Source organism: Gekko japonicus, unplaced genomic scaffold, assembly GCF_001447785.1.
Source record: "Gekko japonicus isolate JY-2015 unplaced genomic scaffold, Gekko_japonicus_V1.1 scaffold2882, whole genome shotgun sequence".
NCBI lineage: Eukaryota > Metazoa > Chordata > Lepidosauria > Squamata > Gekkonidae > Gekko > Gekko japonicus.
In genome coordinates, this window is record NW_015173762.1 from 101551 (window position 1) to 116195 (window position 14645).

General features: G+C 48.5%; 1 protein-coding gene across 1 annotated transcript in view; it reads left to right on the plus strand.

The window, feature by feature from the left end:
- LOC107120742 (collagen alpha-1(IV) chain-like) overlaps positions 1 to 11019 on the plus strand; it is a gene marked incomplete at its 5' end in the record, with an annotated part of 105721 nt that extends 94702 nt beyond the window's left edge. Inside the window, 4 exon segments of the mRNA XM_015423513.1 lie at positions 1278 to 1455; positions 3627 to 3741; positions 6157 to 6329; positions 10413 to 11019. Coding sequence (XP_015278999.1) covers positions 1278 to 1455; positions 3627 to 3741; positions 6157 to 6329; positions 10413 to 10494 — 548 coding nt within the window.
- Between the last annotated feature and the right edge of the window lie 3626 nt (positions 11020 to 14645).

Sequence of the window (14645 nt, forward strand, 5' to 3'; positions counted from 1 at the left end):
CCCCTCGGCTTCCCAGCAGAGCGCTTCTTCCCCTCACGGGCGGGGACTGGCAGCTGCAGCAGTAGGGCCGGGGGAGCGACGGCTTGTGAGCGCCCTGCCGGTCAGCCTCTTCTCCAGGTGCCCTGATGAGGGGCGCCAAACTGCACTCACCCCCCGCCAACAGCCCCCCCGCTGGCTCTGACTGGGTGGGCACAAGGGGCTCCAGAAGGGATCCTCGCCTAGAGTGCAAAATAAGCTGGGGCTGGCCCTGTACCCACTGCACCTCCCCACCAGATCTACAAGGTGCCCTGTGAAATGGAGGGGAAGTATATACCGTCCCCCCTCTTTGGGAGCGAGGAGGACTGTGTGAATCAGCCATACGTGTTTGTATCACACATCATCTACACATTGTACAGGTGCAGCGTACCTCAGATTTATGGCAGTTTCATTTTCACTGGAGAGCAGAGCAAGCTCGGACCCTTACTTGGATGATCTTTAAATAGAATTCATTACTGTTCATTGCTCATATATAAGCAAGAGTATTTTCCATTAATGAACATGAACATGGTTAATAAAATACAAAGTCCATATATTTTCTAGGTAGTACACATGCTCCTTTAGGATTAGAAGTAACATAGTCAAAAAAGGGAAACCGTTTTTCCACAAAATCATATGCGTTATAGTATACGATTGGTTCTATAGATTGTTATTTGTTATTTGTATGTTTGTTGTTAAAAGTTATATAAAATTTAAAAATGTATGTTTAAAGAGTATTTTCCCAGATCAGGAAATAAGAGGGCCCTTAAGTTTTAATGTACGCTGCCCTAGATCACCAGATATGAGGATATGGAAAGCCTTCGCTTTCAGAAAGGAAATGGGATTTTTTTCCCCCATCTCCCCAATGACTTCAATAGAGGAGAGAACCATTGAGATGAATGGGGGAAATGGCTGGCGCAGTATCTCTGGACACAGGCAGGCAGGGAGGGATGGAGATGAAAGCGGGAAGGGCCAATTCGACTCGTGGATGGGCTCGGACAACTAGATCCTGATTTTTTAAAATACATTAATTGGAAAACTCATATCATGTTCTGGCTGCTTGCTGTTCATATTGTGCCTTTTTAAAACCTTGAATATCTAAACAAGTACAAGCCTTTTTGCATGGCCCAGAGTGAGGCTAGAGACTGTAGCCCTTAGCCAATGTCCTTTTTAAAAGAACAGCACTGATTGGAGAGCAGCTGTGCCGCAAAGGGTGTCACAGGAAACATACGGAGCCAACCCTCTGATGTTTGCTCTTTCAGGCACGGCCGGCAGCTGTCTCCGCAAATTCAGCACCATGCCTTTCCTGTTCTGTAACATTAACAACGTGTGCAATTTTGCCTCCCGGAACGATTATTCCTACTGGCTCTCCACCCCAGAGCCAATGCCGATGAGCATGGCTCCCGTGACGGGGGAGAGTATCCAGCCTTTCATCAGCAGGTGAGCATTTGGGCAGTAATTTCAGCCCTAAAAATTTCATGCAAAAGGAAATAAACGAAAGGATTCTGTGGAGCTCTCTCTCTCTAACTTGCTTATTCATGTTGTTCTGGGGTGGTGTCAAACACAGCCCTGTTGTGCTCCCTCTGCACCCCGGTGTGGTGCCTCCCGTAGCGCGTCCTTTCGAGGAGGAGGAGGAGGGATGCTGAAGGCGGGGGAAGCGTTGGGGCCTCAGATGAGCAGGGGACGGGGTTGACTTCACCCCGTAGGTCCCTCTGCTGTCACACAAGGTGCCTTCTGTTGGCTCAGTCGTGTCTCTCTCTCTCTGTCCTCACCTTCGCACGTTTCTCCTCCTCCCCGGCCCCTTCGCTTTCCCCTTCTTTTATTCCTTTCCCGGCTCCCAGCACCGCCCTCTTTCCCCACTGCTTCCCTCGTCCTCCCAGCCCCGCCCCCTGTAATAAGCCTGGACCTGGGCCGGCGTGTGGGGTGCTCTGGGGTTGTGCACTAGTCATCAGCCTCTCCATGGCGGCGCTTGCGTTGCCGCTGCCTTGTGCGGTTCCTCGGAGCCCTCGGCTCTGTGGTCGAGCCCGGCCGGAGCGTTGTGCCTCCCAGGCGGAGGCGGTGGCTGGTGTGCCGCATTGTCCTGGCTTTAGCGCCCAGCCTGGTGTTGGTTTCATCTGCATTTGGGATGCTCCGGGTGAGTCTGTCGTCCGGGGGGGTGTGGGTGGAGTCCCGAGACCTCTGGACCAGGACAGCCCTAGGGTTGCCAACTCCAGACTGTGAGATTCCTGGAGACTTGGGAGTGGAGCCCAAGGACGGTAGGATTCGAGGGGCAGAGGAAGCTCAGCAGGGTGGAATCCCATAGTCCTCTCTCCAAAGCAGCCATTTTGTCTTCTCCAGGGGAACTGATTTCTGTAATCTGGAGATCAGGTCCAATTTTTGAAGATCCCCAGGTCCCGCCTGGGGGATGGCAACCCTACCCAAACCCCAGTTGTATTAGGTCATTGTGGTTTCACGCCATCTTGCTTCCCTGACTGCTGCCATCTGGAAGGTCCATTCCCCGGCCGTGCTCTTCTGCCTCCCTTGTTCCAGGTCTTCTGTCTGTCCCTGGTGGAGAGGGCGGAGTCGGGTGACTCATCCGGGCTCCTGAGTGATGAGGGTTAGGTTGTCACTCATGGGGCAGCACGCACCTTGTTTCCTTTCCTCGGCCACAAAGGTCACTATCTGTGAAGGGGTGGGAGAAGGAGGGGCCCAGCTGGCCGTCTACCATTATTTCCTTTGCAGGGCCTGAAAACATAGAACATAAACAACTTTCTAAAGTTTAAGAGGGTAGCTGAGTTGGTTGGCAGTAGAACAGCTAGATTCAAGTCCAGTGGCACCTTAGAGACCAACAAACGTCTTACCCACCCCGCCAAATCTTGTTGGTCTTGGGAGAGCCAGTTTTGTGTAGTGGTTAGGAGCGTGGAGTCTAATCTGGGAGAACCGGATTTGATTCCCCACTCCTCCACATGCAGCTGCTGGTGTGACCTTGGGTCAGCCACAAGTTCTCTCAGAGCTGTTCTCTCAAGGGCAGTTCTCTCAGAGCTCTCTCAGCCCCACCTACTTCACAGGGTGTCTGTTGTGGGGAGGGGAAGGGAAAGGTGACTGAAAGCCACTCTGAGACTCCAAGTAAAGGTCAGGGTATAAATCCAATCTCCTCCTCCTCCTCCTCCTCCTAATGTTTCTCCTTTAAAGTTGGCTGTTAATTTCTACACCCGGTGGTAGTATTCTCAGGGGCTGGTGGTTTTCATTACACCTTTCTTTGGCCTCAGCTCCAGCAACAGTGATGTGAACGGGGTGGTTATCCGTGCTTCATTTTTTTCTCCCGTTGGATAATACTGTTTCTCCTTCAGCTGCTTGGTTGTACAGAGGCAATGAAAAGTAATCTAATTTTACATTCAGCTCTGTGAGCGGAACGTTCAAGATCCGTCCGCAGCTTCGGTGAGGCCTTTGTGCCTCTCCTTGCGAACTCTTGTTGGTTAATTGATCTCTGAATGTAAAAATAATGACTCTTTGTTGGGCAGGGGGGAGACGGGGTTTGTGCTGTCTGAAATGGCAAAGACTGGGGGAGGACACAGGGGGGGGTACAGAATCTCATTTTGGCCATTTTTGTAAAAAAAAAAACCCTTTCTCAGATGTTCTGTGTGCGAAGCTCCAGCAATGGTGATGGCAGTTCACAGCCAGACGGTCCAAATCCCGCCCTGTCCAGACGGCTGGAGATCTCTCTGGATCGGCTACTCCTTTGTGATGGTGAGTGCCCACTGTGTCAGGAATCGGGTTCAGACACGGATCAAAGTCTCAGTAGCTTTTCTGCATTTCTCAGTCAGAAAGATCCCCCTTCATTTGATTCGGTTTCTCTGCAAGAGTAGGGGAGCGCCTGTTTCTCAACTAATTTTACAGGGAGGTTTGAAGGAGATTCTGGTTTCCTCACTGTGAGGTGATCTGAGACAGTCTCCCATTTCATGGTGAGAAAAGGAGACTGGACGGAGTCTGGTCTTGTAAAGCCAGTTCACCGCAGCCAGACCAGAACGTGATTTGCAGTGTGAGATCCAGTCATAGAGTATGCAAGAAAACTGTCTGAGGAAATGAGTTCATGAGGAAAAAAACAATTATGTGGATTAGCGCTAAGCATTACTGTTGCAAACGCCACAGCTTCAAACAGGGCCTGGAAAATATGTTATTTTTCTTTTGCTTTTTTGCTCAAGGTGGATAACAAGAAGAAAAATAAAATAATGAACGTGTTGTTGTTTTTTTATAAAAAATCCATGAAACCTCTAAAAGAATTCAGTCATACTAACTCCCCCAGCAATAAAAACAATCCCATCTTCAGTATAAAACCTGCAGTTGATATAACCAACAGTGTAAAGAATCAGGCCATAAAATCATCAAACGGGGTGGGGGGGGAAAGATGGAATAAATTTTCAGTTAAGAACATAAGAGACGCCAATGTTGGATCAGGCCAAAGGCTCATCCAGTCCAACACTCTGTATCACACAGTGGCCAGAAATACCAGCACCATCAGGAGGTCCTCCAGTGGGGCCAGTTAAAATCTGGGTGGATAGAAAAGTTCTTGCTTCATCCCTAAATGCTAACAGGGAAGGAAGCAGGTGTGCTTCAAAGGGGAGGGCATGCCACAACCAGGGCGCCAACCACTGAGAAAGCCCTGTCTCTAGCTGCCACTCACCTCAGCTCTGCAGGCAGAGTTCAGAGAGGAGGGCTTGGGAGATGGATCTTAACTGGTGGGCTGGCCGGTACAGGTGGAGGGGGTCCTTCAGGTACTCCATCCCCCAGCTGTTTAAGGGCTTGAAAAGTGAGCACCGCCACTTTGAATTGTGCCTAACAGCAGAGTGTCAGCCAAAACCAGAATTTCTTGACGATAAAGCGGAAAGTTACTGGAGAGAGAGGCAAAGGGGTTTCCCTCCCTGCTGAAATTTTATGTAGAGGCTACATGGGAAAAGTAAGCTACCCAATGGGAAAGAGGCTCCTCGGAACAGTGCTTGTGCTTCTCTTCCTCTTCCGTCTTAAACTCTCAACGCACACCCTTCTCCTTTGTAAGAACATTATTCTCCCAGCCTAAGAAGACATTGCTTGCCTCATTGGGAACTAGAACTAAAGCGCTCCGGCAGTTCCCAGATCCTAGGCCAGAGAAACAAAGGAGTCAGCAAAGAGATCAGTCGTCTCCACTTGCTTCATCTGCCTGCATTGAGGGCACTTCGTAAGAACATAACATAAGGACATAAGAGACGCCAGTGTTGGATTAGGCCAAAGGCCCATCTAGTTCAACACTCTGTGTCACACAGTGGCCAGAAATACCAGTGCCATCAGGAGGTCCACCAGTGGGGCCAGGACATTAGAAGCCCTCCCACTGTTAACCCCCCCCCCCAAGCACCAAGAAGACAGAGCATCCCTTGCCCCAGAGTCCCTATCTATACCTTGTGGCTAATGGCCACTGATGGACCTCTGCTCCATATGCTTATCTAATTCCCTTTTGAAGCCGTCCATGCTTGTAGCCGCCACCACTTCCTGTGGCAGTGAATTCCAAGTGTTAATCACTCTTTGAGTGAAGAAGGACTTCCTTTGATCCGTTCTAACCCGACCGCTCAGCAATTTCATGGAGTGCCCACGAGTTCTTGTATTGTGAGAAAGGGAGAAAAGTACCTCTTTCTCTACCTGCTCTTTCCCATGCATAATCTTATAAACCTCAATCATGTCACCCCTCATAGGGAAAGTGTTCCAACCCTTTTATCATTCGAGTTGCCCTTTTCTGCACTTATTCCAAAGCTATAATATCCTTTTTAAGGTGTGGTGGCCAGAATTGCACACAGTTAAAATTTCGTTTAACTTCATAAGTTAAAATTTGCTCAGGGACACAGTTCAGACTGAAGCAGTCCCAAGTCAGAATTACTGGAACGTCATTCTAGGAAAGGGCTGCTTCAGGAGGAATGAGGGTAAAACCTGGGTCACCATTCAGACACAAGCCTTTTCTTCATAACTAGGTATGTTTGTTTTCATGTCTTGCGCCTCTGTTTAAATGCAGTTCCCGCACGCCACTGGTTCATTTGCCTCCATTTCCCAATGAATTGTTGTTAAGCACAAACAAGGCCTTGGTCCATAACCAAACCTAACGCCATTTCATTCTAACCCGATGCCCGTCTTTGTTCGCAGCACACGAGCGCTGGGGCAGAGGGCTCGGGGCAAGCCCTGGCATCTCCTGGCTCCTGTTTGGAAGAGTTCCGCAGCGCGCCCTTCATTGAATGCCACGGGAAGGGAACCTGCAACTATTATGCAAACGCTTACAGCTTTTGGCTCGCCACAATTGAGAGGAACGAAATGTTCAAGTAAGTTCCTGCATGCTTGGATAATCGAATATGTGCACCTAGAGAAAGGAGGCGGCCTTTTCAGCTGAGATGATTATGAGAGGCAAAAGAGTCAGCTTTGAGCGATTGGATCCGTTCATGCTTTTTCATTTGTTTGTGCCTCTGCTGCTCTCCCTGCCATTCAGATTCAGGATGAATAACAGCAGTCCAGAGGAGCTTGACTGTCTGCTGTAATAAGGGTTGTATTTAGATGAACACTTTTGGATCTGCTATCGATTCAGGCCAGGGAATAGCAGTGGTATACAGAACCAAAGGTTGCCGTCACATCTGGTTTCCTATAAAGGACCCAATCCAAGTTTAAGTAAAGGTAAAGGTTCCCTTGCTCGAAAGCCAGTCGAGTCCGACTCTAGGGTTGCGGTGCTCATCTCCGTTTCAAAGCCAAAGAGCCAGCACTGTCCGAAGACGTTTCCGTAGTCATGTGGCCGGCATGACTAAACACCAAGGTGCATGGAACGCTGTTCCCTTCCCACCGAAGTTGTACCTATTTATCTACTTGCAATTTCTTGCTTTTTAACTGCTAGGTTGGCAGGAGCTGGAACTAGAGACGGGAGCTCACTCCGTCATGCGGCACTCGGGTCTCGAACTGCTGAACTACCGACCTTCCACAGCCTGCAGTTCAGCGTCTTAACCACTTGAGCCACCATACAAAACATGAATTATTATTCAAAAAATATATCTTTCTCCATAGTTTTCTTCATACAAAAACATTACAAGGAGACGCAGTCTCAAAAAGTTGAACACAAAGGCAACATAGGTTTAAAGACACTGTAGATACAGTCCAATATCAAGGCACACAATTCCAAAATAAAGTCTAACAGTTTAACTCCCACGTTGCCTGATAAAAGGCACAGTCATATAAGAAATGTTCTGTTTTTAGAAGGCACAGCCATATAATCAGTGTTCTGTTTTGATGGGGCGTGTTGACCTTCCTTCTTTCTCCCGTTTCTCAAAAGAGCTTCCTCTGAGAAGTGGCCGTGACCAATCTGTGGCAACACTTTTTCTTTCAATCTTGAGATCTTCCAAGTTCTGTGGCATTCCTAGTTTGGCAGAAGAGCTATAAGACTGGAAGGTTTCTGATGGCTCCTAAGAGCTGGAAATAATTTGGTTGAGATTCAGAGCATTTACTCTGTTTACAAATGGCCTTTGTTTGGTGTTGGATCTTGACTAAAATTCTTCACTGTACATCTCCAGACAGAAGTGTATACGTTGAGCATTGCCACTTAAGGCTTGTATCCCCAGAGCATTCTGATGGTCCTTCCCCTGTTCACTTTGGTGTCATGCCTTTCAGTAGCAAAGTAAACAACAGGCTCCTTGCATTCTCATTTTTGTCACATGTGTGTCCTTATTGCTTTGGTTTTTTTTTCTTTTTGTGAAATGTTTTGCTCCTTCTAGTGGTCGATTCACTATTACATTGCTATAAGAACATAAGAGAAGCCAATGTACATTGCCTTATGTCTGGTATAAAAACTGGCACTTTAATGCAGGGAGATATGCCGGATGTCTAGTGATGTAATATCAAATCGGCCACTGGAGGGAGCAAAGCGTGTGTGGGAAAGGGGGGGGGGACCCTCAAAGCAACAGGGACACAAGGGCGACAAAAATAAGGATGTGGAAGAGCCCAACAACCACTGAAGAGGCAAGAAGGTGTCTACCATTTTATATTTCCATTTCTTACACAATAGGTGGGTGTGGTTTTGACTTCAGTTGTGTTCAGACTTCAGAGCAAGGCCGGCTTCTAGGCTAGGGCTGCCAAGTGGGGGGCGGGTAAACCCCCGCTTTGGAGGCCCAATTTCCGCCGCCGCGGAATCGAGCCCCGGGGGGAACTCTGCCCCCTGAAGCGCAGCGTGGCTGCGTCACCAGAGGTGACGCAACCACGTCAATCACGTTGGGGGCGTGGCCCCGATAGTCGGAGGGAAAACTCTATGGTCGATGTCACGCATCACTTCCGGTGACATGCTGGCGTGCACGTCCACCTACGGCTCCCCACAGCCTTAGAAACACCCAATTCTGCGTCTGGTATTATCATTTGATTGTGGGGACCCGTACACACACACACACACTAAAATCTTTCAGCAAGGGCCCCAAGAGACAATTGTGACAGTGGAGGAAGAGCTCGACGGCTTTGCTCCCGTGCGCGGGTTCTCCCTCCCCAAGCGGGCCTTTCCTGGGATGCACACTCCCAATATGTGCAGTAATCTGCTTCCCCGCTTTCTTCCCTCCCTCCCTCCCACGATCTCCAAGCTTGGTACCCCACAGTGAACGACTCACCTCCAAGGACCCCTCCCCGCTGCTGCTATCCGGCGGTTGCTGCTCGGCCAATCCATGTGACTTCTTCTCTGAAGCCCTTCCCCAAAACTGACTCTTCATCAGCCCCCCCTTTCCGCCCTGCTCCTCCGGCTGCCCACCCCAGAGAAACGGACAGGCCCGGAGGAGGGACGGGCAGAAGGCGGACGGGTGTCAGTCGCTGGCCCTTCAGCAGGCAGGCAGGCTGGCTGGTCGGCTGGCCGGCTGTGGTCCCTTGCCTTCCCGTCCGTCCTGGAGCTACCTGCAGAGGAGGAGGAGCGCTTTCCCAGAGCTGGCCAGGAGCGCCTTGCCGGGCGGCAAGCACCGGGGTTTCCAGTGGGTGTGGCCACTTGGCGTTTAACACATGGGATTTCCCGCTTGGGGGCGCTGATTGGCATGGTGGCAGCCCTGCGGATTGACTCCCTCCCTCCCTGCCTCGCCAGGGGCCCCACCGGGCCCAGGCAGCGCTCCCCTCACCCCCCTTCCCCCAAATCCGCCCAGCCAGGCTGCTGGCACATGGAGCCTGAGGAAGGGACAGACAGCCTCACACCCCGGCACTGGGCGCCAGACTCAGGGTGAAAGAGGCGGCAACGGCGGCCACCTGGTCAGGGACTAGATGCAGGGCTTTTTGCGGGGGGCTGGCCCGCTCTAGGTGAACACCTAAGGGCCGGCTCGCTCTAGGTGAACACCTAGTTCGCCTAGTGAGTGAGCCGGCCCTGCTTCAGTGATCACGTGGGAGGGCAAATATTGTAACATCAGCAGTTCACTACCAGGGGTGGAATGTAACTGCAATGGCATTGTCACAGTGCACACTGCCAACCGTGCTGCTCAGTAACACAGGAACTGGCTCTGCATCTGTCCAGGAGACAGAAAACAAGGCAGGTCCTTAACTTCCAAGTAAATGCATTTACTGTAGAACAGGGATAAATAGCCCCCAGCATACATGCCAAGCATCAGCCTTTTGAACCATTTTGTCTACCATACTGGGCCAGTTTTCTGCCCAAGTAACCAAGGGGAGCAAACCCCAGAGATTCTGGTAGTGCCACTAGGGCTTGGTTTCATCCCACCATGTCCAGCCAGGTACAACCCTCATTTCCACACAGACACACACACAAACACAGACACCAGTGTCTTCCCAAGCAGACATTGTGGGATTTCTGACCCTCTGGCCAAAGAAGTCACATGTATCTTTTGTCAAATGCATCCCAGCTACGGCAGCCAAAGTCTTCCATTCTGACTCATTAATCTCTTAAGGGATTTAGACCAGAGGTCTACGAGGGCCAGATCAGACATAATGTTACTTTGTCGGGCCAGGCCATGTGTGCCATAAACGTGACGCCAGGTACTAGAGCTAGAAACTATATTAAAGGACAGCAGCTGGTAAGCTCTGAGTTGGTGTATCGTCACTGCAAGGCCCCCTGGACTGGGAGGGGGGGCAGAGGAAAACCCACATGGGCAGACTGGAGGCCCAGAGGTGCAGCAATGGGCAGATGGTCCCACGCTGCTTGACTGCTGCAGATGAAGGTTGTTCCACCAGGCTGAAGCCACAATCGCAGTGGCTCCTGTTCCCTCCCTTGCACCAGTTGCTCACGGGCTGCATCAGAGCCCTGGATGGGCCAGTTCTGGCCCCCGGGCCATATGTTTGACACCCCTGCTTTAGACATTTTCCTTCATGGGTTATGGAACTCTCTCTCTCTCTCTCTCTCTCTCTCTCTCTCTCTCTCTCTTTCTCTTTCCTCTCTCTCTCTCTGTGTTTTTCAGGAAACCAAATCCCTCCACTCTGAAAGCTGGGGAGCTCCGTTCAAACATTAGCCGCTGCCAAGTTTGTATGAGGAGAACATAAGGACTTCCCAGCCGTAGCTAATGTCACAATATGGTGCTATTCCTTTTAACAGCAGTGAAGCTGAGGCATATATCCTACGGACTTCACTCTTGTTGCCCAATATAAAAACCATCAAGTGCCTTACAGGAACCCGTCTAATCAAACCTCTGCTTCCTCGGCCCTTTTCTCGCTGAAGAGGAAGAAGATGCAACGAAGATAAGCTTCAGATGGCACTTTCGAAGAAATGCTGGGATGGATCCAACCTGTCTTCCAAGCGGCCTTCCTCCAGTCAGGGGAGCCTTTCCTCCAGCTTCAAGCGGCTCCTCCGCAAATGGGACGAACCGCTTAACTTGGAGGAAGTCTCTTTAGGTTGGAGGAAAGCCTCTGACTTGAGCCAAAAGGAAAGGTGGGGTATAAATATCTTAATCAATTAATAAAGTTTGCTCATTGAAGCGATTGGATAGGGGTAGGATCCACCCTACTGTCTTATATATAGAAAGTGATGCACTGATCCTTACCCCAAATCCAGAACCCCCCCTTCCTCCCCCCCAAAAAGGTGCTATGCAGGCCGCGTCTCTGCCTCGTGTGTGACACGCCCCCTTTCCCATCCATGCCTATGAGATATGCAGGTTTACTTCCTTATTCTTCCTTAAGCCCTGCCCGACCTGCCTCAGATTTCCAGGCTCTTGGTTTTGTGCTTATGGTCACTGTACAAAGTAATACTAATGTAAATAAGAGTTCTGGAGGAGGAGGAGGACTGGATTCCCTGTGACGCCGTGGAAGGTGCTGACTGGCGACGGTTGCCCACTGCCTGAATTGCACATTGCGCAAAGAAATGAGCAAGAAAGAGGAGGAGACGTCCTGTCAGTCGTGAAAGGCGTTTGCTCTCCGGTACTATGTGCCTTTTGTAAGGCAGTTCAGCCAGTTTTCCTGTGGAACTCAGAATGGTCCAGTGATAAATAAATAGAGTAATTTATGCCAACAACTGGGCAAATGGATTTTAGTTTATTTTTAGATTTCCTTCCCCCCCCCCCTCCTACTACCGACTCTCACAGCAGGGAAGCATGAAACATCTAATTCTCCTAAAAAAAGTTTATGTCCGAGCCGGTTGGAGTCCTGCCGGTCACTCCTGTGACTAACTCAGTAAGACATACCTTGAGCTTCCTTTTTAAGTATTTAATATTTTCAGGGTTAAGCACTAATACACTGAATGACTTGATTTTTGAAACATGTACAAGGCCTTAAGATTTGTATTGAATATTCCGTATCAAACACTCAGCAGATTTCTATTGAATTTCTATAAAATATGCCAATATTTGAGAACATTTTATGTCTAAAACTGATTGTATCATATAACCAAGCCAATATAAAAAAAATATTTCGAAAAGTAAGGCCTTTTAGGTAATTCCTCGACCGTGTAGTTAAAAATGAAAATTTGTAATAAAACTATTTCTGTAAAAAAAAAAAAGTTCTGTAAACATATTCTTGTTTTTCACAAGCTAATAATTATTATTATTATTGTATGACAATTTGTGTAGTATTGCCAGGAGATCCTAAGATTGTCTGGCACCCAGAAATTCTAGCTCTTTTAGCATTATGCACCACTAGGTGGTGAGCTAGACTTGTTTTTAAGGCAAGAGACATTTCAGAGGTGGTTTGAAATTGCCTGCCTCTGCGTCAAGCCCCTGGTATTTCTTGGAGATTGCCCATCCAAATACTAGCCAGGGTCAACCCTGCTTAGCTTCCGAGTTCTTGCAATATTGAGCTAACCTGCAGTTTCACAAGCCGCTAGCATAGAACTGAGTGACAGTTTTATTTTGGCTATGCCACGGTATTCCTAAGAGCAGCTGCCAAACCAAAGTTCCCACAGAGTGACCTATCCTGTCAAAAACATGGATGGCCATTTGGTGGGCTAGGCCCTCTTCCCCTTTCACCCAAGAACTCCTTGAGGCTGGGGAGTCCCTCCATCCCATCCCCAAATGAAAGAATCAGAATTGATCTGAGGGGTTCTTGCCACCATTGCCGCCATCTTATGAGAAGATAGGTAGGGAGCTGGTTTTTAACCATTCTCCAGTAACAGTTACAAGCAAGCAATTTGATTTTTTTCTTTGATTGATGCCACAAACAGTAGCTAGTACAAGTAATTAGAAAGCTTCCCTGACAAAGAAGTAGGGGAGGAACCCATAATGTTTCAAATACTCTCCACTCAAAAGAGAATAACAAGGTGACCATGACTGATTCCTCAGTGTCCAATTTCCCCACATCTGCAGCGTTATTCATCCATGGTTTGTTCGGGTATCTGAAGAACATTTTGCCCTTCCAGGAGCAAACCCACAGTTTTGTTCCTCTTGCTGCACGTTTACCAAATCCCCTGTTTCAGGGAAGGATTTTTTAACCTCAGTATTGAATTCACGGCAATGTAGTGGGGAAAACTTTGGCATCCTCCAGCACCGCCCTTTCCTCCCCAATTTTGCATGCTCACTCCACCCACCCACCCGACGTTACCACCACACAGTTTCTGGTTTCTTTCTTTTTAAAATTAGTCTAAAATAATCGTATTTTTACGTTACTTAAAAAAATCATTTAAATTTCACTGTAAAATTCCTCCAGGATACTAAGAACTTTTCTGCTGTGAGTAAATGATGGCGAACTTGCAGCAAAAATAGGTGAACTTCTAAATGAGATAGAGGGAGGGCGGTAGGTGGGGTCAGCATGTATGGCGGATGACCCAAAATGGTGGTGGGGAGGGGAAATAGGTCACATCACAGACATGCTGCATGATGGGAGGCAGCTTTGCCCCCGTTCGAATTGGATTGCGGAACTCAATCAGCACGTCGGACACCAGAGAAACAACAAGGAAGTCCTAGTGCAGAGCAAGTGAAGTAAATTCGAAGCTTCACGGCTCACGGGTAAAATGAGGTAAGACCATACTGCAGAAAAGGTCCATGACCAGTGTTCCCTCTAAGCTGAGTTAGTGTTTGCTAGCTCACAGTTTCTTAGCCTCCGGCTCACATGTTTTTGTCTTAGCTCAGGAAGGCTGGCTCCAGAGCAAACTAATTGATGCAGCAGCCAAATCGCTCCCTCACAACTTTAATGCCAGTAGCCCACAAAGTAGAATTTTTGCTCACGAGGCTTCACAGCTTAGAGGGAGCATTGTCCATGACAGTGTTCTATAAAAGCAAGACTTTCCCTGTTATGATTCTGTGGCACCGCCCGTATAGTCAACACACTTTGGTCTCTTCAGTATAATGGTGGGAAATTCTTGTCATAAAATGATGATTTGTCTCACAGTCTGACATTTAGCATGAAGAACTTTCCTGGATATAAAAGTTGGCCAAAACTACAGAAACCTTCAGTGGCAACCTTAACTACAGTCCCTGTTGTTGCTGTTTTTTTGGAACATGAGTAAGTTTGCAAATTCCTTCACTGTTCGGTTGAAGGTTTCTGAATTTCAGAACACAATCAGTGGTGATATAAAGAGAATGGAGTACAGGTATGCCCCCCCCCCACGAACACCCAAATTGAAGCTGTATTTGAATAAATGTCTTAATTATCCATATTTTTTTTACTTAGTTAAAAATCATATTGGGCCAGTACTTCTAAATTTCTTCCAACTATTTTCAACAGGAAGCACATTTTGGGGTGTGACTCTCTTTATAAGCTCACATGATATTCTCAGAGACTACACAGCCCACCCAAAGAAGCATCCGTCCTACATTTCAGGAGAATAGGAGAAAGCAATAAAAGTTGTCACTTGGTGTAGAATCATAGAGTTGGAAGGGGCCATCCAGACCATCTAGTCCATGCAGGACCAGCCTAAAGCATCTCTGGCAAATACTCGTCCAGCCTCTCTCTGCTCGAAAGCTGTCAGTGAAGGGGAGCTCTCCACCTCCCTAGGCAGCTGATTCCACCTTTGAGTATGTGTGTGTATGTGTGGACACATTTACAAGCTTTTTCTACTTTCCCGAAGGCTGGAAGAGTCTGAGTTTGCTCTTTAAAAAATGGAGCACACGGGCAAGAGGAACTCAGTCCTGTCCCTTCCAATGCTATATCTCACTGCACTTCCATTTCTTTCAGTGTTTCCCCCCGCCCAGTTGACTTCCTTTCTATGCTTCAAACAACGAAATCCAGCAAGTTGCAGCACAGAAGCAGGGTTAACTTCCCTCAACCAC